Source organism: Ranitomeya imitator, chromosome 4 (assembly GCF_032444005.1).
Source record: "Ranitomeya imitator isolate aRanImi1 chromosome 4, aRanImi1.pri, whole genome shotgun sequence".
Taxonomy (NCBI): Eukaryota; Metazoa; Chordata; class Amphibia; order Anura; family Dendrobatidae; genus Ranitomeya; species Ranitomeya imitator.
This window is the reverse complement of record NC_091285.1, coordinates 434,017,661-434,042,269: the sequence shown is the minus strand read 5'-3', so window position 1 is coordinate 434,042,269 and position 24,609 is coordinate 434,017,661. Positions and strand designations below refer to the sequence as shown.

The 24,609-nt window shown below is 42.5% G+C and overlaps 1 protein-coding gene across 1 annotated transcript in view; it reads right to left on the bottom strand.

Moving 5' to 3' along the window:
• TBC1D2B (TBC1 domain family member 2B) overlaps nt 1–24,609 on the bottom strand; it is a 147,824-nt gene that overhangs the window by 48,395 nt on the left and 74,820 nt on the right. The window contains exon 6 of the mRNA XM_069765568.1: nt 5,327–5,704. Coding sequence (XP_069621669.1) covers nt 5,327–5,704 — 378 coding nt within the window. The remainder of the gene's footprint in view (nt 1–5,326; nt 5,705–24,609) is intronic.

Sequence of the window (24,609 nt, the reverse complement as noted above, 5' to 3'; positions counted from 1 at the left end):
TAGCTGTTTTATTGCGGATGCTGTTGAAATTTGGAAGGAACTGAGTGAACACTTAAAAACAGAACTACACATGGACAGAATTAAATTACAAGCAGTAAACAAACGAATGGGACAAGCACTGACTCCAGCTCATTTTTTGGCAAATATTGTCAATATCCAATATCAGGGTCAAAACTTAAGTGCTGAGGGAGAGGAGTAAGCTATGACATGGGTATCCAGCAATCATCCATCTTTAATGCCAACTATAATAAACTTCAGAGCTAAGGGGGAACCATTCAAGAAATATATGTTTGCTGAAGATATTTTAAGGAAGGTCACACCAGTAAACTGGTGGAAGTCACTTAAGCGCTTGGATTTAGAGACTGTTCAAGTAATGATTTCACTTTTAACAGCAGTAGCTTCTTCTGCAGGCGTTGAAAGAATATTCTCTTCCTTTGGACTCATTCATTCTAAATTGAGAAATCGGTTGGGACCCAATAAAGCAGGAAAGCTTGTTTTTCTTTTCCAGATTATGAATAGGAACAAAGAAGAAGATGATGATGAAGATGACGACAAGTGAGCTACAGAGGACAGCAGGGACAGTAGTATTTCAGTTTTTCATGTGTCGGCTGGGCTGACAGTCTAAGTTTCTTATAATATATATATATTTTGTTTAGCCAAATTAGTTAACAAACATGGATGTTTGTTTAAGCAAATAACTTATGCTGTAATGTTGTTATTGTTTCAGTTGAATAAATCTATTTAAATTGTTATTAAGGTCAGGATTATTTTTCTCCTTCCTAAGTACAACAGAACAGTGGTGCCCAAATATGAATGATTAACCCATTAAACTGGGGAGAAAAAAGTAATATAAAAAGTGATTCTAAAAATCTTCATCTATTTGCATGTGAAAGTAGCAAGAACTAGTTTAGGTAGAAACTTTGATTTAAATCACTGATTTAAATCAAGCCTTACTGACTAGTGATTTAAATCGTGATTTAAATCAGTTAGATTTAAATCAAATCCACCCTGCTTAGAAATATATATGTATGAAATTGATATAGACTGTGCAATTTTTTTTTGTATTTTACTCATTCTGCATGGACCCCAACCCTCCATTTTTGTTTGTGGGTTTTTTTTTATTGTTTTTAAAAATTTACAATCTTTGTGTGGTGTTTTCAATAAAAGGTTTTGATACATTTTTTGTACTAAAACTATTGGTGTGGTGATCCCATTATTTGTGATGCATGTGCTTCCTCTCTTGTGTTGTTGGATTACATTGATACGCATCAGGTGATCCCCCTTATCTTTTCTATTTGAGGTGGATGGTGCCCGCTCAATCTATGTTTAAGGGTGATTAAAATAGCGCGTTTTTGGCTCAGTTTTTTCACCACTCATCAGTACAAGTGAAATCTGCAAGTCAAAAATAAGCAACGTATTCCTGAGACTTCAGGATTCTCAGTCACTTTGCTGGCATCTGGAAACCTTCAAATTTTGTGAGAAACCTACGTAGGAAAAATGCAACAAATCTGAAACGTGTGCGCAGACTCTGTAGAACTTTGAGGACCGACAGTCATCTCCTATCGCAGTAAAGGGAAAGTCTGCATTCACTGAACACAGATTCTACCGGTGAACTGAGAATGAAAGATCAGCTCAGGAGGAGAAAAAAGCAGAATTCTCTACTAAGATATATTACAAAGTTTCTTATTTTAAGTGTAATATTGAATTATGTAAAAATTAATAAATAAAACGAGGGTAACTTTCATAGAATAAAAAAAAAACATTCCATATGGATCAGATTGTAAGGAGCTCTCTACTCTTATGTCATCAAAGAATGATTGTGAAATACAACTCAACACAAAAATTTCATTTCCGCATGAAAAACAAATGTACATTCTTCATTCTGAAGAACCAAATGTAGTTGGAAGCAGACTCCTTGCCAGCAGGGAAGGCTTTCTTCAGGGAAGGCTTGACTGCTTCCTTCATGTTCCATCAGCTGATTAGTTTGTACGTTGGAATCAATCTCCTTTATTTCTGCATGTCAAAGTGTTATTGATATTCCTGCTGATCTGATAAATATATGCCGAGCTGCATATATGTGTATGTCATGTGTCAATGCATGTGTCCACTTGTAAAGACAGATCAGATAAATGTGAATGCACTGTGCTCATTATAATCATTGTATATAGAGGTGAAGTACATTAAGCTAATGCATAGTCATTTATAGCTGAATGGCCTTCATCTGATTTATACAACATTCACCATTCTAGACGCCAAAAAAACCTAGTTGCTTTTTGTCACAAATAGAAACCTATTTTGATCTAATGCCTGCCCACTATGCCAGGTCAGCCTACTCACATCAGACCCTGTAAGGCCAGGGTCACACAAACACATGTTTTCTAAACTGAGAAAATTGGGTAGATGGTGTAAATCACACTCTGATCAGAGTCTGATACGATTTTCTCAGATGAGGAGAAGATGTAGAAAAAAAAGTGTCTCCAACTTCTCCATTGTGTCAGTCCGTGGAAATTGGTCTGCACTGCGATGCCATCAGAGTGCAGTCCGACGTTTTCTACGGACTCATTGACTTGCATGGCTGAGTGTGATCCAAATATCAGATCAAATGGGCATGCTCTGATTTTTTTCCAGATGGGCTCGGTCTGAGGAGTAAAAAAAAAAAAAAAATCAGACAAGTGCAGGGTCCATTAAAATATCATGGGGATGAATGCTATTTGTCAAAAGAACGGATAGCACTCATCCGAGTATTATGGTCACGGGTATAAAACCTAATGCTGATTGCATAGGAAGCAAAAGAAAATGCATTCTCTGGTTGGGCCAATGTTAATGACAAGGCAAGATAGTATTGCTAAAAACCTGTTAGGGTATGTTCCCACAGTCAGTAAACACTGCAGGTTGGACGCTGCATACATCTGCAGCGTCCAACCCGCAGCCGCTAGATGTTACAGCATAGTGGAAGCCTCTGGCTTCCTGCGGAGATGAACATGCGGCGCGTCTTTAGAGACCGCAGCATGACAATTTATCTTGACAATGTACAGGATGCGGTGATTCCACACAGCTCAATGAAAACATGCGGAGTCACCTGAGTTCAAAAGTCGGCAGCGCTTTGGATGGAGCAGACATGTGCTGCCTCCAAAGCGCTGCCGGTTCCTGACCGTGGGAACATACTCTAAGCTGCATGCAGAGTAGAGGGAGAAAAGCCACATGTGAGGCCCTTACAAAATGATGGGTAGACAAATGGCGTGGAATATAATCACAGTTTCACCTTTGATTAAGAGAATTAACCTGTGCAGCTAGCAATTCCAATTTCAGCATACTCATGAGAAACAGCTACTGACATTCCAGATCTGCGACCTTTAGCTTGATTGTCGAGAGATCCCAGGTAGATTGGGCATCACTCAGAAGCAACACTAAGCTTAATCCACATTCACCCTTGTAGACAACGCTACATTTTGTCTTGTCAGTCAATAAGGGTATGTGCACACGTATTCTTGTCCACTGCGGATTTTTCCGCAGCAGATTTGATAAATCTGCAGGGCAAAAACGCGGCATTTTTGCTGCAGATTTATCGTGGATTTACCGCGGTTTTTCTGCGGTTTTACAACTGCGGTTTTCCATAGGGGCAGCTGTAAAACTGCTGTGGAATCTGCAGAAAGAAGTGACATGCTGCGGAATGTAAACCGCTGCGTTTCCCCGCGTTTTTTTCCGCAGCATGTGCACAGTGTTTTTTGTTTCCCAAAGGTTTACATTGAACTGTAAACTCATGGGAAACTGCTGCGGACCCGCAGCTGCGGAAACGCTGCGGATCCGCATCGTGTGTATATACCCTAAGAGGGCAGGTGTCCCATGCAGGAAACAGCGATGAAGCCTATGTCATTTCCAGAGTCCACTCATTTCACAATCCGGAACAGGCCTAATGCATAGCAACATGGTTAGGGGAGTATTTTCACTTTTTATTTCTTTGGTGCAGAGTTACTATTGCTTTTGAGGGTACCATGAGAAATATATGTAGCAACAATAATACTGGCAGCACTAAAGATATCTTTGCTCTGACTATGGCTGTGGAGTCAGTAAGACAAACCTTCGACTCCTCAATTTCCCCGACTACATGACCCCACAGCACTGACTCACTGCTGAGCATGTTCATAAAGTGCAGCACAAATTCCTAAAAGCGGAGATCCTTAGATCAGAAACAGAACAGACATTTATAAATAACTTTCCTAAATTCTTATGAAAACATTTACAGGATATCCTGCATTGTACTTAATTTTTACCCAATTTTTAAAATAAATATATTAGGAGTCGGTCCATTTTATACCAGCTCCACCAAAATGGACACGGACTCCGGCTCCACAGCCCTATCTGGCACAATTATTACTGGGGCATCAATGAGCACACTATGCTTGGCACAGTAATGAAATATTGTTGATACTGGTCCTGTTGGGGGCATTATGCTTGGTATAATGGGGGCACTTAATTATGTTGTTGATACTATGTAGGAATTTACTAACTGCATGCAAATATCTGCAGAATACAATTATTTTGCATTGGCTCTGTGTACAACTATTAATTTTGGGGGTGTTAACTGCTCATTAGGGTTATTGTTGGGGGCAATATCTACTTGTTACCATTATGGTTGTGGGCACAATGTCTGCTGTATTATTAGATTAGCACTGACTGTGCTTATGCGCTACATTTAGGGGCAATAAGCGGCACAGCGTCAGGGTAGCAGCAGGATGACACTGCTAAGGAACCAGGATGGGAAATTTTGCAGGGCTGTGGAGTCAGAGCCCATTTTGGTGGAGTGATGAAATTTTGGAGTCGGAGGTTTGGCTTACCGACTCCACAGCCCTGGAATTTTGTGTTTCTGAGATGGATGATGGAAAAGTGAGGCACCCAAGATTTCCAGAAAGCAGATTAATACCATTCCCCCACAACACTAACAATCAGATCTCAGTACTCCCAAGTTACAACAGGAAATTTTGACTGCTGCCAGACCTACTACTGGTTTATAATATAGTTAAAACTGCAAACAAGGTATAGATTCATTCTGAGATCATATTTCTCTTCAGTACCGCTACCAACATTAATACGTAGTCAGAGCTATGCCATTTACGGAAATGGTACCCGAAAATGCTACAAGATAAATCACCAAGTATGCACAGAATATGTAATTTATATAAGGCTGCTATAAATTGATATTTGCAATATACAAGGCAGAATTGCTAACTTTATGTACATGCACAAATATCTGGAAGCACTCAGAACCTACACATAAAAGGAATTCTTGTAAGACTCATGCTATGTATTCCACACAAAAGGTACTTACTCGTAACCGATTCATATCTTCATCTTTCTGAATGGGGGAGTCTGAACTGTTGCCAGATAAGGGGGAAGATTCCTCATAGTCACTGATCTGCCTTGACAGCCTCATAATCACTTCATCTTTAGCCTGGATTGTTTCAATCATCATGTTGAGCTGCTCTTTCATTTGCTCAACACTGCATTTCAGCCCCTCAATTTCCTGTTGAAGACTGTCCTTCTCCAAAATCTTCTTCTCCAGAAGAAGGTTCAGGTCTCGAATGTGATCATCTTTTTGTTGGAGCAAGTGTAAATGGTCTTTTGAGAGCTCATCAGAGAAAGGTGTAGCAAAGTACTTATCATACTGCGATGACTTTAACGACTGTTGCAAAAGTTTTACAAGTTCCTGAAGAGAAAAAAGTTACAGAATTCATAAATATAATGTTACTCAAAGCAAAATAATGTAATATACATAAGTGCATCAATACTACAGTCCAACAAAGCTTCCCCTCAATAATCCTACCATGCACCACAGTAAAGGTACCTTCACACTGAGCGACTTAAGAAAGATAACGATAGCGATCCGTGACATTGCAACGTCCTGGATAGCGATATCGTTGTGTTTGACACGCAGCAGCGATCAGGATCCTGCTGTGACATCGTTGGTCGGAGCTAGAAGGCCAGAACTTTATTTTGTCGCTGGATCACCCGCTGAAACGGCGTGTGTGACGCCGATTCAGCGATGTCTTCACTGGTAACCAGGGTAAACATCGGGTTACTAAGTGCAGGGCCGTGCTTAGTAACCCGATGTTTACCCTGGTTACCAGTGTAAATGTAAAAAAACCAAAAACAAACTCTACATACTTACATTCCGGTGTCGCGTCCCCCGGCATCCTGCTTCCCTGCACTGTCAGCGACGGCTGGTCGTAAAGAAGAGCACAGCGGTGACGTCACCGCTCTGCTTTACGGCTGGCGCTTACACAGTGCAGGGAAGGTGACGGCGAGGGACGCGACAGACACCGGAATGTAAGTATGTAGTGTTTGTTTTTTTTACATTTACAATGGTAACCAGGGTAAACATCGGGTTACTAAGCACGGCCCTGCGCTTAGTAGCCCGATGTTTACCCTGGTTACCCGGGGACTTCGGCATCGTTGGTCGCTGAAGAGCTGTCTGTGCGACAGCTCTCCAGCGACCACACAACGACGAAACAGCGACGCTGCAGCGATCGGCATCGTTGCCTATATCGCTGCAGCGTCGCTTAATGTGACGGTACCTTAAGACTATATTATCACATGGCAAGGAATGTCAACACAGGTTCCACAGTAAGAATGCACTAAACTACAGGGCAATAAGAGAAGAGATTTTTAAAGTATCAATTACACAATAAAGTATAATTATAAAGCTTGCTACAGATTTCACAGCATGCTCTACTCTATAAAAATTTTCAATGCACGTATATGAGGTTGCAGAACTTGCATTCACATTAATATCTATGCAGTCTCATGTGAGCATCTCGGTTCAAAAAGTGCAAAAATCAGAGACCGGCTGAAATCAACCCAAGGTGAAATACGATACAAGTAAAGACTGATGTATGGACTGGCCGCATGTCTCCCAACCCAAACTCAGCCGCCTCATGTCTGAATTTGGCCTAAAACAGTTAAAGTGTAAAGATGCACATCAGACTCTCACCTACCATAGAAACCTTCAAAAAGAACCTGAAGACTCACCTCTCAGCGATGTTGTCATGGTGTATGAGATATACACTGTGTGCAGAATTATTAAGCATGTTGTATTTTAGAGGATTATTTTAATTATTCATCAACAACTATGTTCTCAATCATATATATATATATATATATATATATATATATATATATATATATATATATATATATATATATATATATATATATATATATATGCGCTGTAGGTTCCAGAGGAGAACAATTAATAAGAGAATTTTCTTCATATATTGTCCATCATAAAATGTATCCACAGTTACCTAGTTGAAGATTATTAATGCGTTATCTATCGTGCATAAAAGATGTTGATAATTACCGGGTGTGTCGCAGTCAAGGTCTCCTGAATAGGTACACAACGGTAATGTGTTCAACCGCTTTACTTCCAAAGAATGTGCGAGGAAAGGGTGTAAAAAAACCTGTCCCGGCCGGTGACAGTCACCCCTTACCTCACCGATGGTGCTCCTGGGTCTTCAGCGTGAGCCTGCGCTCCCACACGCTAGTTGCCGGCGAGGTGCAGTGAAGCTGCAGGACCTCGCGTGACGTCACATACACGTGATGTTTCACGTGAACGGCTAACGAAGTGCACACAGTACCGAAAAGGATCTATCCAACGCGTTTCGGAGTCGGCGGACTCCTTCCTCAGGGATGGTCCGGTGCAGGTCAGGAATGCTTTATATATCATATAGCGAGTGGAAGCGCTGGGTCCTATTTGTTATGTTCTCAATCAACCCAAAAGACTCATAAATATCAAAGCTTAATATTTTTGGAAGTTGGAATGTTTTTTTTTTAAGATTTGGATAGGTTTGTACAGGTAACTTACTATGCAGAATTATTAGTCAACCTAATAAAAACCAAATATATTCCCATCTCACTTGTTTATTTTCACCAGGTAAACCAATATAACTGCACAAAATTTAGAAATAAACATTTCTGACATGCAAAAACAAAACCCCAAAAAATTAGTGACCAATATAGCCACCTTTCTTTATGATGACACTCAACAGCCTTCCATCCACAGATTCTGTCAGTTGCTTGATCTGTTTACGATCAACATTGCGTGCAGCAGCCAGCACAGCCTCCCAGACACTGTTCCGAGAGGTGTACTGTTTTCCCTCCCTGTAGATCTCACATTTTATGAGGGACCACAGGTTCTCTATGGGGTTCAGATCAGGTGAACAAGGAGGCCATGTCATTATTTTTTCTTCTTTGAGACCTTTACTGGCCAGCCACACTGTGGAGTAGTTGGAGGAACGTGATAGAGCATTGTCCTGCATGAAAATCATGTTTTTCTTGAACAATACCGACTTCTTCCTGTACCACTGCTTGAAGAAGTTGTCTTCCAGAAACCGGCAGTAGGTCTGGGAGTTGAGCTTCACTCCATCCTCAACCCGAAACAGTCCCACAAGTTCATCTTTGATGATACCAGCCCATACCAGTACCCCACATCCACCTTGCTGGCGTCTGAGTCGGAGTGGAGCTCTCTGCCCTTTACTGATCGAGCCTCTGGCCCATCAAGAGTCACTCTCATTTCATCAGTCCAGAAAACCTTTGAAAAGTCAGTCTTGGCCCAGTCTTGACGTTTTATGTTATGTTTCTTGCTCAAAGGTAGTCATTTTTCAGCCGTCCTTACCTTGGCCATGTCCCTGAGTATCGCACACTTTGTGCTTTTTGTTACTCCAGTAACGTTGCAGCTCTGAAATATGGCAAAACTGGTGGCAAATGGCATCTTGGCAGCTTCACGCTTGATTTTCCTCAATTCATGCCATGGGCAGTTATTTTGCCCCTTTTTTGCCCAACACGCTTCTTGCGACCCTGTTGGCTATTTGCCATGAAACGCTTGATAGTTCTGTGATCACGCTTCAAAAGTTTGGCAATTTCAAGACTGCTGCATCCCTCTGCAAGACATCTCACAATTTTGGACTTTTCAGAGCCCGTCAAATCTCTCTTCTGACCCATTTTGCCAAAGGAAAGGAAGTTGCCTAATAATTAAGCACACCTTATATAGGGTTTTGATGTCATTAGACAACACCCCTCCTCATTGCAGAGATGCACATCACCTGATTTACTTAATTGGTAGTTGGCTCTCAAGCCTGAACAGCTTGGAGTAGGACAACGTGTATATAAAAAAAAAGTATCATGTGATCAAAATACAACTTGCCTAATAATTCTGCACACAGTGTATACAATAAATGCTTGAACAGAAAGAGAGAGCTACAAAGAGTTAAAAAGAGAGAGGGCTAGAAAGGGAGAGCTAGAAAGAGAAAGATATTAATGGGGATCAGATTCAGGTTCAACTTTTGACTTAAGTTTGGTCAGGTTCTACAGTGTCCACAGGTCCGCTGATCCCTATTGATGTTTACAACCCGTGGCACTGTCGTCAATCTCCCTGGACGTGGACAGCAAAAAAAAAATGGATGAAAGGTTGCAATGCAGGATAGTCCGGATGGTGGATAAGCAGTCCCAATCAAGTTCCAAAGAAATTCAAGCTGTCCTGCAGGCTCAGGGTGTATCAGTGTTAGTGAAAACTATCCGTCGACATTTGAATGAAATAAAACGCTGCGGAAGGAGACCCAAAAGGATCCTACTGCTGACACGAACATAAAAAATTTGGACTTCAGTTTGCTAAAATGTACGTAAGCAAGACAAAATCATTCTGGGAAACTATCCTGTGGACAGATGAGACCAAGATAGAGCTTTTTGGTAAAGCACATCTTTCTACTGTTTACCAAAAACAGAATGAGACCTACAAAGAAAAGAACAGAGTACCTAGTCAAATATGGTGGAGGTTCAAAGACGTTATGAGGTTGTTTTGCTGCCTCTGGCATTGGGTGCCTTCACTGTGTGCAAACGTAGGATTAAAATTAGGGCTGAATAGTATAACATCTTTAATTGCATGGCAGTCAAAAAGAAAGCGTAATACACATAGACGTTCGGTCTCCTACGACCTTCATCAGTATTCTCTACCCGACTGCACAGGTTAGAAGAAGAAAAAGGGGTGAGAGAGGACCCAGTGTCCAAAAGGAAATTGTTTCACAGTCGAGATTGGAAGTAGAACATAGAACAATCAGTGGACACCGTGTTCAGTGACGCCATCACACACTACTTTGAACACCTGTGGAGAAATCTCAAAATTGCTGCAAATATGAGAGACGTGGAGCAGTTTGCAAAAGTAGAGTGGTCAAAAATTCCAGTTGAGGGATGTCAGAAGCTTGTTGATGGCTAAAGGAAGTGATTAATTGCAGTTCATTATTCCAAAGAAAGTGCAACCAAGTAATTAAGTTGAGGGTACCAACCATTTTGTCAGGCCCATTTTTGAGGTTGTGTATGAAACGAAGCCCAATTTGCCTTTTTTCTCTCTTTTTTGTGTTGTTCCAATATACAGAAAAACACCTTTGTTGCACATAGGTAATATACATGAATAGACAGCCATAGTGGTGGACACTTTACTAAAAAGAGGATACACACCTTCGTTTCACATAGGTATTGTAAAATGTAGACAGCCATAGTGGAGGATAAGCCACCCTAACCCTAGCCCCAACCCTAGCAATAAACCCTAGCCCTAGCCCCAACCCTAGCCCTAACCCTAGCCCCAACCCTAGCCCCAACCCTAACCCTAACCCTAATGGGAAAATGGAAATAAATACATTTTTATCTTTTTTTTTTTTCCCTAACTAACGGGGTGATGAAGGGGGGTTTGATTACTTTTATAGCGGGTTTTTTAGCGGATTATTATGACTGGCAGCGGTCACACACTAAAAGACGCTTTTTATTGCAAAAAATATTTTTTGCGTTACCACATTTTGAGAGCTATAATTTTTCCATATTTTGGTCCACAGAGTCATGTGAGGTCGTTTTTTGCGGGACGAGTTGAAGTTTTTATTGGTAACATTTTCGGGCACGTGACATTTTTTGATCGCTTTTTATTCCGATTTTTGTGAGGCAGTATGACCAAAAACCAGCTATTCATGAATTTCTTTTGGGGGGGGGGGGGGGGGGGGAGGGGGGAGTGGCTTTTTTGGGTTTATACCATTCCGCGTTTGGTAAAATGGATAAAGCAGTTTTATTCTTCGGGTCAGCACGATTACAGCGATACCTCATTTAGATTTTTTTTAATGTTTTGGCGCTTTTATACGATAAAAACTATTTAATAGAAAAAAGAATTATTTTTGCATCGCTTTATTCTGAGGACTATAACTTTTTTATTTTTTCACTGATGACGCTGTATGGCGGCTCTTTTTTTGCGGGACAAGATGACATTTTCAGCGGTGCCATGGTTATTTATATCTCTTTTTGATCGCGTGCTATTCCACTTTTTGTTCAGCGGTATGATAATAAAGGGTTGTTTTTTGCCTTGTTTTTTTAATGGTGTTCACTGAAGGGGTTAACTAGTGGGACAGTTTTATAGGTCGGGTCGTTACAGACGCGACAATACTAAATATGTGTACTTTTATTGATTTTTTTTATTTAGATAAAGGAATGTATTTATTGGAACAATATTTTTTTATTATTTATTTAGGATTTTTTTTTTTTTTTTTTTTTTTTACACATGTAAATATTTTTTTTTTTAAATATTTTACTTTGCCCCAGGAGGGGACATCACAGTAAAGTGACAGATCGCTGATCTGACACTTTGCAGAGCACTGTGTCAGATCAGCGATCTGACATGCAGGGCTGCAGGCTTACCAGCACCTGCTCTGAGCAGGCGCTTGTAAGCCACCTCCCTGCAGGACCCGGATGCAGCCCCGCGGCCATTTTGGATCTGGGGCCTGAAGGGAGGAGACGCTCGGTACCAGGTGTGCACATCACCTTGTACCGAGAGTCTCAGGGAAGCCCGCAGGGAGCCCACTCCCTGCGCGATGCTTCCCTATGCCCCTGGAACACTGCGATCATTTTTGATCGCAGTGTGCCAGGGGTTTATATGCCGGGGGCGGTCCGTGACCGCTCCTGGCACACAGTGCCGGATGTCAGCTGTGATAGTCAGCTGACACCCGGCCGCGCTCCCCCCGATCGCTATGATGTACTATCCAGTCGGTGGGCATACGGGCCCACCCCACCTCAATGGGATAGTATGTCATATGTCAGAAAGGGGTTAAGGAGAGCAGTTGGGCATACAGTCTTTTTGCCAATGCATCATAAGAGAAAAGTTTGCTAAAATTAGTATCTTTTGTTCAGGAAAATGCTTCTTGTATCAGTAGTACAATAACCTGAACAGCTAGAGGAGTTTCTGGTTGCCCAAATTTCCTGGTCGTGTTGCAAGGCTTATTAAAGGTTTAGACATTGACTTAGGCCCCTTTCACACATCAGTTTTTTGCCATCATTCGCAATCCGTCGAATTTTGAAAAAAACAATCCGGCGACTGATGCCGCCGGATCCGTTGTTTTCTCATAGACATCTATTACCGATGGATGGCCTCACGTTTCATCCGTCGAAAATTGTTTGTCCGGCGGACTGAGACGACGGACACAGTAACGTTTTCTGTGTCTGTTGAAAAAACGGACAGCGATGGATCTGTCGCCGTCTGTCGTTTGCTAGAATGGAAGCCTATGGCGCCGGATCCGTCAAATGACGGAATCCAGTGACAGATTCCGTTTTTTTAAACTAAGCATGCTCCAATTTTTTTAGGATCCAATTAGCTGGATCAGCTAGTCTGCTCCGGCGAAAAACGAATCCGTCGCATCAGTTTTTCACAATCTGCGATGGATCCGTTTTTTTTCAAAATTCGAAGAATTGCGACTGATGGCCAAAAACTGATGTGTGAAAGGGGCCTTATACAGTCACTACCTCACCATATCATTTAGTTCGGTCTGATTGATAGGCAATTTGCATAATGTGCAGCATTAGTAAGAATTTCACAGCAGACTGCTCATACTGCATGGTGGTTATGTGATTTCATAGTAAGGCTGACAAGGATCTATTTTGGAGTAATATTTTCTTAATAGCTTGAACTCTGCTCAGGCCTTATTCACATGTAGGTATTTTGATCTGCATTTGGCCACACCTGAGTCTTGGCTTACAAATATCGATGAAATATTGAACAGGTGGGAATCTTTCAGTTACACCATTTCTCTCTATAGTTTCCGCTCCTGAATTTGGCTTATTAGATAGAATCTGTAATTAAGTTTTTGCCATGTAATTTGAAGACAGCAAGATGTAGGGGTTAAAACATCAAATTCAGCAATGTGTCACTTATTAGGCTGGGTGCTGTTTACTTAAATTGAAGGTTTTATCACCAGGACCTTATCCCTGCTGGGACTACAACAGCTACATCAGGGCAAAAGATCTAGCCTGACCACACCCCCTCCCTATGATATGCAGCTCACTGTCTATAGACTATGTACACAGAGAGCCTGGTGTAGGCGGGATTAGCTTTCTCAGCTCCGCTGCATTCACAATCTAAACTCTGATTGTATCACAACTGCTGCACCTAGTAAACTATGTGATACATAGCTGGAATCGAGGTCTCTTTTCCTGCATTATGGTGCTCTCAGATGAGATAGCAAAAACTTCCCCTTTAATGCGGATGCAGACTACAGACCAAACACTGACGTGAATAAGGCCTTAAGTGTAGAGCTTCAATAAAACAGGAAGCATGTTTTTAGAAAAAATCCTTGACAACTGATAATATGAAAGTGGGAAAATAATGCATCACATTGATCAATAAACAGCAATGAAGATCTGAATTGTGTATACCATAAAAGCACGTGACGTGATGATTCCGAAGAGCTCCAGAAGCGATAGATCGACAGGATCACAATACTGGCTAAATTAAATACATCTTTTGCATTTGCCTAGAATACGTGAAATAAACCTTGTTACAGACATGCCAACAATAAAAAGCACAGCAGTGATAAAAAAACAACCCTTTCTATGCAGCTGTAACTAATGCTGCCAAGAGATATATAGAAGTCACGAGATCACATAAAAGCTGAAGCCTTGAACTCATCTAAAAGGAAACAGGACTTGCTGAATGCTCACATGATCATATGACTAGAAGTTAACAGTATCCAGCTGGAAAGGAGCAGCATCTCTGGCTGAGCCCACTATACGAACATGATTAATGGCTGAATATTTCCACTGCTTTGACCCAACATCACAAGACTAGCTTAGCTCACATTTCCTAATTTACCAAAGCTCAGCTAGAAATGAAGAATAATTCCATCAGATCCCTGGGGGAGACTCTGGGTGGTTAATATTCCATGTCATTTTGCAAATCTTCTTAAAGGGTCAGATATAGACTTAAAGGGAACCTGTCACCCCGTTTTTTGAGATTGAGCTATAAATACTGTTAAATAGGGCCTGTGCTGTGCGTTACTATGGTGTATGTAGTGTACCCTGATTCCCCATGTATGCCGAGAAATACATTACCAAAGTTGGCGTTTTCGCCTGTCAATCAGGCTGGTCTGGTCAGGTGGGCGTGTTCACAGCGTTCTTTTCTTCCCCAGGTTTCCGTTGGTGGCGTAGTGGTGTGCGCATGTCCAAGGTCCGGATTCCCTGTGCCCACGTGAAGACACAGCGCGCGATCTGCGCTGTCATTCCTTTCATCGGTGCGGGCGGCCATCTTCCTGGGGCCGCGCGTGCGCAGATGTAGTGCTCTGCTGCACGGGGCTTCAGGAAAATGGCCGCGGGATGCCGCGCGTGCGCAGAAGAGATCGCGGCGGCCATTTTCCCAAAGCCGAGATGCAAACTCGGCTTTGGGAAAATGGCCGCCGCGATCTCTAATGCGCACGCGCGGCTGCCCGCGGCCATTTTCCTGAAGCCCCGTGCAGCAGAGCACTACATCTGCGCACGCGCGGCCCCAGGAAGATGGCCGCCCGCACCGATGAAAGGAATGACAGCGCAGATCGCGCGCTGTGTCTTCACGTGGGCACAGGGAATCCGGACCTTGGACATGCGCACACCACTACGCCACCAACGGAAACCTGGGGAAGAAAAGAACGCTGTGAACACGCCCACCTGACCAGACCAGCCTGATTGACAGGCGAAAACGCCGACTTTGGTAATGTATTTCTCGGCATACATGGGGAATCAGGGTACACTACATACACCATAGTAACGCACAGCGCAGGCCCTATTTAACAGTATTTATAGCTCAATCTCAAAAAACGGGGTGACAGGTTCCCTTTAAGTTTTCTTCCTTCTGGCAGAGGGGATCTCCCTAGTGCGAATATCTTGAATTCTATTTATACAATACTCACATACTCAGCAGGCAATATTCCTGTAGTAATCTCTGCCCTATGGGGCGGACAATCAAATTTCCTTGTTCATGAAAACATGTTTCAAGAAGAAACATTTTCAGATTTGGAAAGTAAATCTACACAAATAGGAAAACATCATGTAGAAGTTGCAGCAGATTAAATCCCATGACTTCAGGACTTCAAGGGATTTTCTCATTAACAAAAGTTCATTTTAATCAATAAATCTTGGAATAATAATAACTTCCACAATTGGATGTATTAAATAAAATGTTCCTGTGCTGAGATAATCTTATAAATGTGCCCCTGCTGTGTACTGTGTAAGGCTGCGTTCACATTAGCGTTGCGCGCCGGTGCGTCGGCGACACAACGCACGACGCACAAAAAACGCGCGCAAAAACGCTGCGTTTTGCGACGCGTGTGTCGTTTTTTGAGGAAAATCGGACGCACGAAAAATGCAACTTGTTGCATTTTCTTGCGTCTGACGCACGTGGCGAAAAACGCTACCAAAAAAACGCACGCGTCCCCTATGTTAAACATAGGGGCGCGTCGCCGCTGCGTCGCCGACGCAACAGCGACGCACATTAGCGTAACGCTAATGTGAACGTAGCCTAATGGCTGCGTCTGACCGTACAGGAACATGGTCTGATCATACCACAGCTCCTGGGCAGGAAAGGAAGCAAAAGAGTATACAGACATTACAGCATGGGGTCACAGCTGATACTTTCCTACACCAAAACATTTCCCTGCCTGATTCCCCCACTTAGTGACAGAGCCAGTTTTTACAATTCTGACCACTGTCCCTTTATGAGGTTATAACTCTGGAACACTTTAACAGATCCCGCTGATTCTGAGGTTTTTTCGTGACATATTGTACTTCATGTTGGTGGTAACATTTCTTCGATATTGCTTGCGATTATTTATGAAAGAAATGGAAATATGGCGAAAATCTTTAAAATTTTGCAATCTTCAAACTTTGAATTTTTATGCCCTTAAATCAGAGATATGTCACACAAAATAGTTAATAAATAACATTTCCATTACATATCTGGGTGTTCAAATTACTAGATCTCCAGTAGAACTACAGCGGACCAACTTGCAGGCATTTATCAGGTCATTGCAAGATGACTTGAATGCATGGAGCAAGTTCACCCTATCTTTTATAGGTCGGGCAAACCTAATAAAAATGATCTCTTTCCCACGGTTGTTATACCTGTTTAATGTCCTGCCGTTCTATTTAAGACCTGTAGATGAACGCAACATCAATAGACTATTCCGCAATTTCATATGGCAGGGAAGGAGACCTAGAATTGGACTGTACATCCTCCAGCAGCCTAAGACTAATGGGGGAATCAATTTCCCAGATGTTAAATTATATAATCTGGCAGCCAATATGCGGATCCTTAGGGACTGGCTGAACGGTACATCCACGTATTCATCCATTACCGTAGAATCATCTCTGATAGGTAATGGGTCCCTGGTAAGCTTATTACATTCCCCTTATCCCTCATTATCATCAGACCACGAAAATAACCCCTTATTCATGTCAATGTGGAGGACGTGGGTGGTGGTGCGTAGGAGGCTACACTTGTCCAGTGGTGTTTCGCTTGCACAATCATTTTCCAATAATCCTAGTTTTCAGGATGGAAAGGCACACCCCATCTTCTCTAGATGGCAGAGAGGGGGTTTACAGTCCATTAGGGACATAGTTGACACACAGACAAGAACCGTCATTTCATTTGCTCAGGCATGCACTTTGTTCGACTATATACGCGCACACCCTTTTCACTACATGCAGCTGCAAAGCTACGCACATAGTGTCATACATGCTTTCAACGACAATGACTGGCAGGACGAGTTACTGAGCAAGTTAAATACATGCACTCAGAACAAGGGTCTGGTCTCGGGGTACTATACATTCCTTCGTCCTCTGATGCAGTATGATGCCGTAGGGGTGGGAATCACAAAATGGCAGGTGGATGATGTCTCCTTTACACCATCTTTTATCTTGCGGGCACTACAGAAAGCACTCAAATATATACCTTCTGTCTCTTATTGGGAAATGGCGTTACAGATCCTGCACAAAACCTATGTTTCACCAAAACGTAGTTATCTGATGGGGAATCTGGCGAGCCCGGCCTGTTCTAGATGTGGGGAATTTGAAGCGGACCACTATCACTGCTTTTGGGCTTGTCCACAAATTCAATTGTTCTGGCAGCGTATACATACCTTCGTGTTGACGCACACCTCATATAACATCACACTTACTTCAGCCTGGGCTCTCTTTGGTCATATTACAGATAGTGATGTCCATATACCATATCATGGTAAAAAATTCCTTTTTATTATCTCAGCTGCAGCTCGTAAAACAGTTCTGCAAAACTGGTTGGCGCCTAAAGTGCCCACATTGCGACTTTTCCTAGAGAAACTTGCTTTTTTGTTTAGAATGGACTGGATAGAGGCTTCCCTCCAGAAAGAGAGAAGGACTCAGACATTCTTTGACACATGGGAACCATTTATAGCGATTCTTCCGGCTCACACTAAGCAAGGAATCAGAGATTGTTTTAAGATGACTACTTGGTTCTTGGAACAAATAATAGCAGGTCGTCCGCCTCTGTGAGGATGATTCGCGGATTGAGACATATAAACCTGAGGATGTAGGAGTGGAAGCCGTGTGCTCTTCCCCCTTCCCCCTTCCTTCATTTCCCTCATGTGTTCTTCTCCCCCTCCCCCCCCCCCTTTTTTTTTTTTTACTTCTTTGTTATGTTTAGGCAAATTATTTTATTTACTTACTGATTGATACAAGAATGTGCAAATTGTATTCCCCCTTTTTTTTTTTTTTTTTTTTGTGTGCGTTTTATCTAAATTTTATATCTGTATTGTCAAAAAAGTTTAATAAAAGCATTATTGGAAAAATAAATAACATTTCCCACATGTCTACTTTACATCAGCACAATTTTGGAAACAAAAATTATTTTTTTTTGTTAGGAAGTTACAAGGGTTAAAAGTTGACCAGCTATTTCTCATTTTTACAACAAAATTTACAAAACAATTTTTTTTAGGGACCATCTCACAGCATCTTGCGCCGGCAAGGAAAGCCAGGGACCTGCTGGGACCGCGCCAGGAGTAGGTGAGTATTATTAGACAGCCCCCGCTCCCCATCTCCTGCCGACCCCTGGGTATGACTCGACTATAAGCTGAGAGGGGGACTCTCAGCCCCCAAAAATGGGCTGAAAATATTGGCTTATACTAGAGTATATACGGTAACTTTTTTTTTTGCAAACATTTTATTTCAGAACCAATTTTTTTTGTTTTCACAAGTGTAAAAAGAGAAAATGAACCACAAAATTTGTTGTGCAATTTCTCCTGAATACGCCGATACCCCATATGTGAGGGTAAACCACTGTTTAGGCGCACAGTAGAGCTTGGAAGAGAAGGAGCACCATTTGACTTTTTCAATGCAGAATTGGCTGGAATTGAGATCGGACGCCATGTCGCGTTTGGAGAGCCCCTGATGTGCCTAAACAGTGTAAACCCCCACATGTGACACCATTTTGGAAACTAGACCCCCCAAAGAGCTTATCTAGATGTGTGGTGAGCACTATGAACCCCCAACTGCTTCACAGAAGTTTATACTGTAGAGCCATAAAAATAAAAAAATCATTTTTTCCACAAAAATGATCTTTTCACCCCCAAATTTTTACTTTCACAAGGGTAACGGAAGAAATGGGACCCCAAAATTTATTGGGCAATTTATCCTGAGTACGTTGATAGCCCATATGTGGGGAGGACCACTGTTTGGGCGCATGGCAGAGCTCGGAAGGGAAGGAGCGCCATTTTGGAATGCAGACTTTGATAGAATGGTCTGCGGGCGTTATGTTGCATTTGCAGAGCCCCTGATGTACCTAAACAGGAGAAACCCCCTACAAGTGACCCCATTTTGGAAACTAGACCCCCCAAGGAACTTATCTAGATGTTTGGTGAGCATTTTGAACGCCCAAGTGCTTGACGAAGAGCCGTGAAAATAAAAAATCATTTTTTTTCCACAAAAATGATTTTTTAACTCCCAATTTTTCTTATTTTTGCAAGGGTAACAGGAGAAACTGGACCCCAAAAGTTGTTGTCCAACTAGCACTTAGTACGCTGATGCCCCATATGTGGGGGTAAACCACTGTTTGGGCGCACGGCAGAGTCAGAATGGAGAGAGCACCATTTGACTTTTGAGCGCAAAATTGTCTGTCTCGTTTGGAGACCCCTTGATGTACCTAAACAGTTGAAACCCCCCAATTCTAACTCCAACCCTAACCCCAACACATGCCTAACCCCAATCCCAACCCGATCCATAATCCTAATCACAACCCTAAACCTAATCCCAACCATAACCCTAATCAAAACCCTAAACCCAACACACCCCTAATCCTAATCTCAACCCTAACCTCAAACCTAACCCTAATCCCAATACACCCCTAATCCCAACCCCAACCTTAACTCTAATCCCAAACCTAACCCTAATTCCAAACGTAACCCTAATGCCAACCCTAATCCTAATGCCAACCCTAATCCCAAACGTAACCCTAATGCCAACCCTAATCCTAATGCCAACCCTAACCCTAATCCAAACCCTAATCTCAACTCTAACCCTAACTTTAGTCCTAATCCTAACTTTAGCCCCAACCCTAACCCTAGCCCCAACCGTAACCCTAACTTTAGCCCCAACCCTAACCCTAATTGGAAAATGGAAATACATACATTTTTTTTATTTTATTATTTTTTCCTAACTAAGGGGGTGATAAGGTGGGGGGGTTATTTACTATTTTTTTAAATTTTGATCACTGTGATAGGATCTCACAGTGACCAAAATAAAAGAGGAAGATGCACCTGCCATTTTCTTCCCGGAGGAAGATGCCGGGGGCCAGGAGAAGAAGCAGGAGGACCCAGGGTCCCCGATCCCCCTATTTCTCAGTCCTCTGATGTGCGATCACATCAGAGGACAGAGAATAACACACCGCATTTTTTTTTTTTTGCGGTCGCCGGTAAACGGTTATTTACCGGCAATCACAAAACATGGTCGGTAAAAACCGACCCCGATCATGTTCTTTGGGGTCTCGGCTACCCCGAGATTTTTCTCATCATTTTTTCGCCGGAAGAAGATGGCGGCGCCCATGGGGAACCACGAGGAGCACCAGTGGAGACGGGTGAGTATCGGGGGGCGATCGGGGACGCCATTTCTCTGTCCTCTGATGTGTGCGATCACATCAGAGGACAGAGAAATTAAATGGCAAATCGCTTTTTTTTTTGCGACCGCCGGTAAACAGTTACCGTATATACTCGAGTATAAGCCGACCCTGTGTATAAGCCGACCCCCCTAATTTTTCCACAAAAAACTGGGAAAACTTAATGACTCGAGTATTAGCCTGTGGTGGGAAATGAAGCAGCTACCGGTAAATTTCAAAAGTAAAAATAGATACCAATAAAACTACAATCAATTGAGACATCAGTAGGTTAAGTGTTTTTGAATATCCATATTGAATCAGGAGCTCCATATAATGCTCCATACAGTTCATGATGGCCCCATAAGATGCTCCATACAAAACACACCCCAAATAATGCTCCATATTAAAATATGTTCCATATAATCCTGCATAAAGGTTAATAATGGCCCCACAAGATGCCCCATAGACACAGTTGTCCAATATAATGCTACACAAATGTGGATTACGGCCCCATTAGATGCTCCATAGAGATATTTGCCCCATATAGTGCTGAACAAACGTTAATTATGGCCTCATAAAATGCTCCATAAAGATATTTGCTCCATATAGTGCTGCACAAACATTAATTATGGCCCCATAAGATGCTCCATAAAGATATTTGCCCCATATAATCCTGCACAAACGTTGATTATGGCCCCACACAGACACTTGCACCATTTGCTGTGATAAAAAAAAATAATCACATACTCACCTCTCGTCACTCAGGCACTCAGGCCCGCGGCACTTTAAATATTCACCTTTCCTCTTTCCGGCCACCGCTCCTTCTTCAGCACCGACGTTCAGGCAGAGGGCGCGCACTATCCACGTCATCGCGCCCTCTGACCTGAGCGTCACTGCTGAAGACGAAGTGGCGACTGGAACAAGGGGAGGTGAATATCGCGCAGCGATGCGCTCCCCCTCCGCATTATACTTACCTGCTCCTGGCGTGGTGCAGTCCCTGGTTCCCCGGCGCTGCAGCTTCTTCCTGTATTGAGCGGTCACATGGTACCGCTCATTACAGTAATGAATATGCAGCTCCATCCCTATGGGAGGTGGAGCCGCATATTCATTACTGTAATGAGCGGTACCATGTGACCGCTCAGTACAAGAAGAAACTTAGGCGTCGGGAGAACCAGGGACCTGCAGGGACCGCCCCAGGAGCAGGTAAGTATTATTAGACAGCCCCCGCTCCCCCTCCCCTGTCGACCCCTGGGTATGACTCGAGTATAAGCCGAGAGGGGAATTTTAGCCCAAAAAAATGGGCTAAAAATCTCGGCTTATACTCGAGTATATACGGTAATTACCGGCGATCGCAACTCTGGAGTCTTGGCTACCCCCGGCAACCGAGACCCCAGAGAAAATCCGACTCTGGGGGGAGGGGGCGCTATACACTTTTTCCACAGTGGTTTAAGTACCCTTAACTGCCGCCGTTAAAAGGCGTATCGGCGGTCGTTAAGGGGTTAAACAATGTTTTAGTTAAACACATCCAAATGTGAAAATTATTATTATTTCAAGATCTAGTGATTAAAATTAACTTTTGTTCATGGGAAAAGTCCTTTAAGTAAGCTCATGTAAAACCAATGCGTAACTCGTGTTTAAATTTTTCTTTCATAAATCAATAGTACAAGTAAAATTTGTGATATCTCTTACTAGATAAATCTGCTTATTTCTACACCTGAGCTGATCAGTCTCAAAACGCTATATTTGTGGGTAAAACCTGTCTTTAGCAAATACAAACTTCCACATTCCTAAGGTGCCAGTTAATGATCATAAAGTTCTATGGAGATGTGTGAGGCTATGTGCACACGTTCCGGATTTCTAGCAGAAATTTCCTGAGAAAAACCTGAAATTTTCTGCAAGAAATCTGCTAGAAATCTGCATGCGTTTTTTGCACGTTTTTGGTGCATTTTTTTGCACTTTGCTGTGCCCTCAACAGGGCAGACAAAGTATGCCGGAGCCACAGCGTGAAGACAAGAAGAGGACGTCATCGTAAGAAGATGGGAGGCCCCGGACCGGACCACAACGCCCATCGTATCGGGACCACCCCTGGGTGAGTGTAATCTAACCTCTTTTTCTCATCTTTCAGGATTCATCGGGGGCTTATCTACAGCATTCCAGAATGCTGTAGATAAGCCCCTGATACTGGTGGACTTAGCTCACCTTCGATTTTGGGGGTGACAGATTCCCTTTAAGTCTAATAAGCTTGTATTTATTTTACTACTACTATTTTGGCATCATGGCTTCCTTGCTTGTCTTGATATGTTATACGTCTTATCTTTGGGTAACAGCGCTGTCACGGATCCCTACTCCGTCGTGCCACTAATTCGTCACATGCCCGTTCTCACATGTGACTTGGGGTTGCGCCTGCAAGGGTTATCTATCTCCCCTCTCTCAGTCCAGCATTCAACCTCCGTCCTATGATGTAATGGGATTATAAATCACACACTGACCCAGGCCACACACCCGCTCATACACACTGCCACCACTCACCGAATACACGGGTGATGAGTCCCGGACTATTAATACTAATAATGTCTATCACTCATAAGGCTCACACACCTTAGGCTATGGATTCTTTTAGAACATTCAAGATTCAACTTGTTAAAGTTTTATACTTTAATAACAAAAGGGTCAGTGCTTACAATAAGAAAAAGGTATAAAAATATGATAATAAAAAAGACATACAACTTATGCAAAACAGTATAAAAATAAAGAGGAGAAACTTACAGAAATTATCTAACTGGTAGTTTCTTTCTGCTCCCTGAGGGTAGGACGGATGTAGATTGGATCACTCAAGCTTCTCAGGCTGCCCCCATTATGTGAACGCAATTCTCTGTATACAGCCTTAATTTATAGCTTGGTCAGGTTTCTAGACCGCCCCCTCGGGTTAATATCATAATTGCTGTCTGTTTGATTGGGCCACAGCCACGCTACTAATGAATACCGTATATACTCGAATATAAGCCGACCCGAGTATAAGCCGACCCCCCTAATTTTGCCACAAAAAACTGGGAAAACTTATTGACTCGAGTATAAGCCTAGGGTGGAAAATGCAGCAGCTACCGGTGAATTCCAAAAATAAAAAATAGAATTATTCTTACCGTTAATTCGGTTTCTAGGAACCTTCCACGACGGCATATGGAGGTTGCCTCTTTGCCCTAATGGGGAACAGGAAATGGAGAGGTTAAAAGGCCCTCCCACCTCCCTCTCACCAGTGACTTATAACTGAAAACCATAGCACCGGTTTACCTTGAATCCCAGATTTTAATCCAGGAGTATATAGGGAGGGAACTAGCGCCGTCGTGGAAGGTTCCTAGAAACCGAATTAACGGTAAGAATAATTCTATTTTCTCTAGCCACCTTCCACGACGGCATATGGAGGAATACCAACTAATTTTGGCTCTAGGGAGGGACAACGGCCTGGAGTACTTTCCGGCTGAAGACTAAATCCTTGTTGGACATTACGTCTAGTCTGTAATGTCTGGAGAAAGTATGCAACGAAGACCACGTGGCTGCCCTGCAGATTTGCTCTGTTGATGCACCTGCTCTTTCTGCCCAAGAGACTGAGGTTGATCTAGTCGAATGAGCCTTGATTCTCACTGGAGGAGTTTTATCTTGAGCGAGATATGCTTCTGCTATCGCTTTCTTTATCCAGTTGGCAATAGTGCTTTTTGCTACTTTCTTTCCTTTATTTTGTCCTGATGGATGGACAAACAGATTCTGGTCAATTCTGTAAGAGCTGGTCTGCTCTAGGTAAAATAATACAATGCGTCTGACATCCAGAGTATGAAATTTCTCTTCTTTTGGATTTGTTGGATTCTGGCAAAAAGAAGGTAAAATGATTTCCTGAGAGCGGTGGAAATCTGATACGACCTTTGGAAGAAAGGAGGGGTCAAGGCGCAGTATTATAGAGTCATCTCGGATAGACAAGTATGGTTCTCTTATTGAGAGAGCCTGTAGTTCTCCTACCCTCCTTGCTGAGGTAATGGCCACTAGAAAAATTGTTTTATAAATCAGATTTTTCTGCGAGCAGGAGGATAATGGTTCAACGGGTGCACCTGTAAGTCCTTGTAATACCAGATTCAAGTCCCATAATGGTACTGTAATTTGTTTTTTAGGATTCA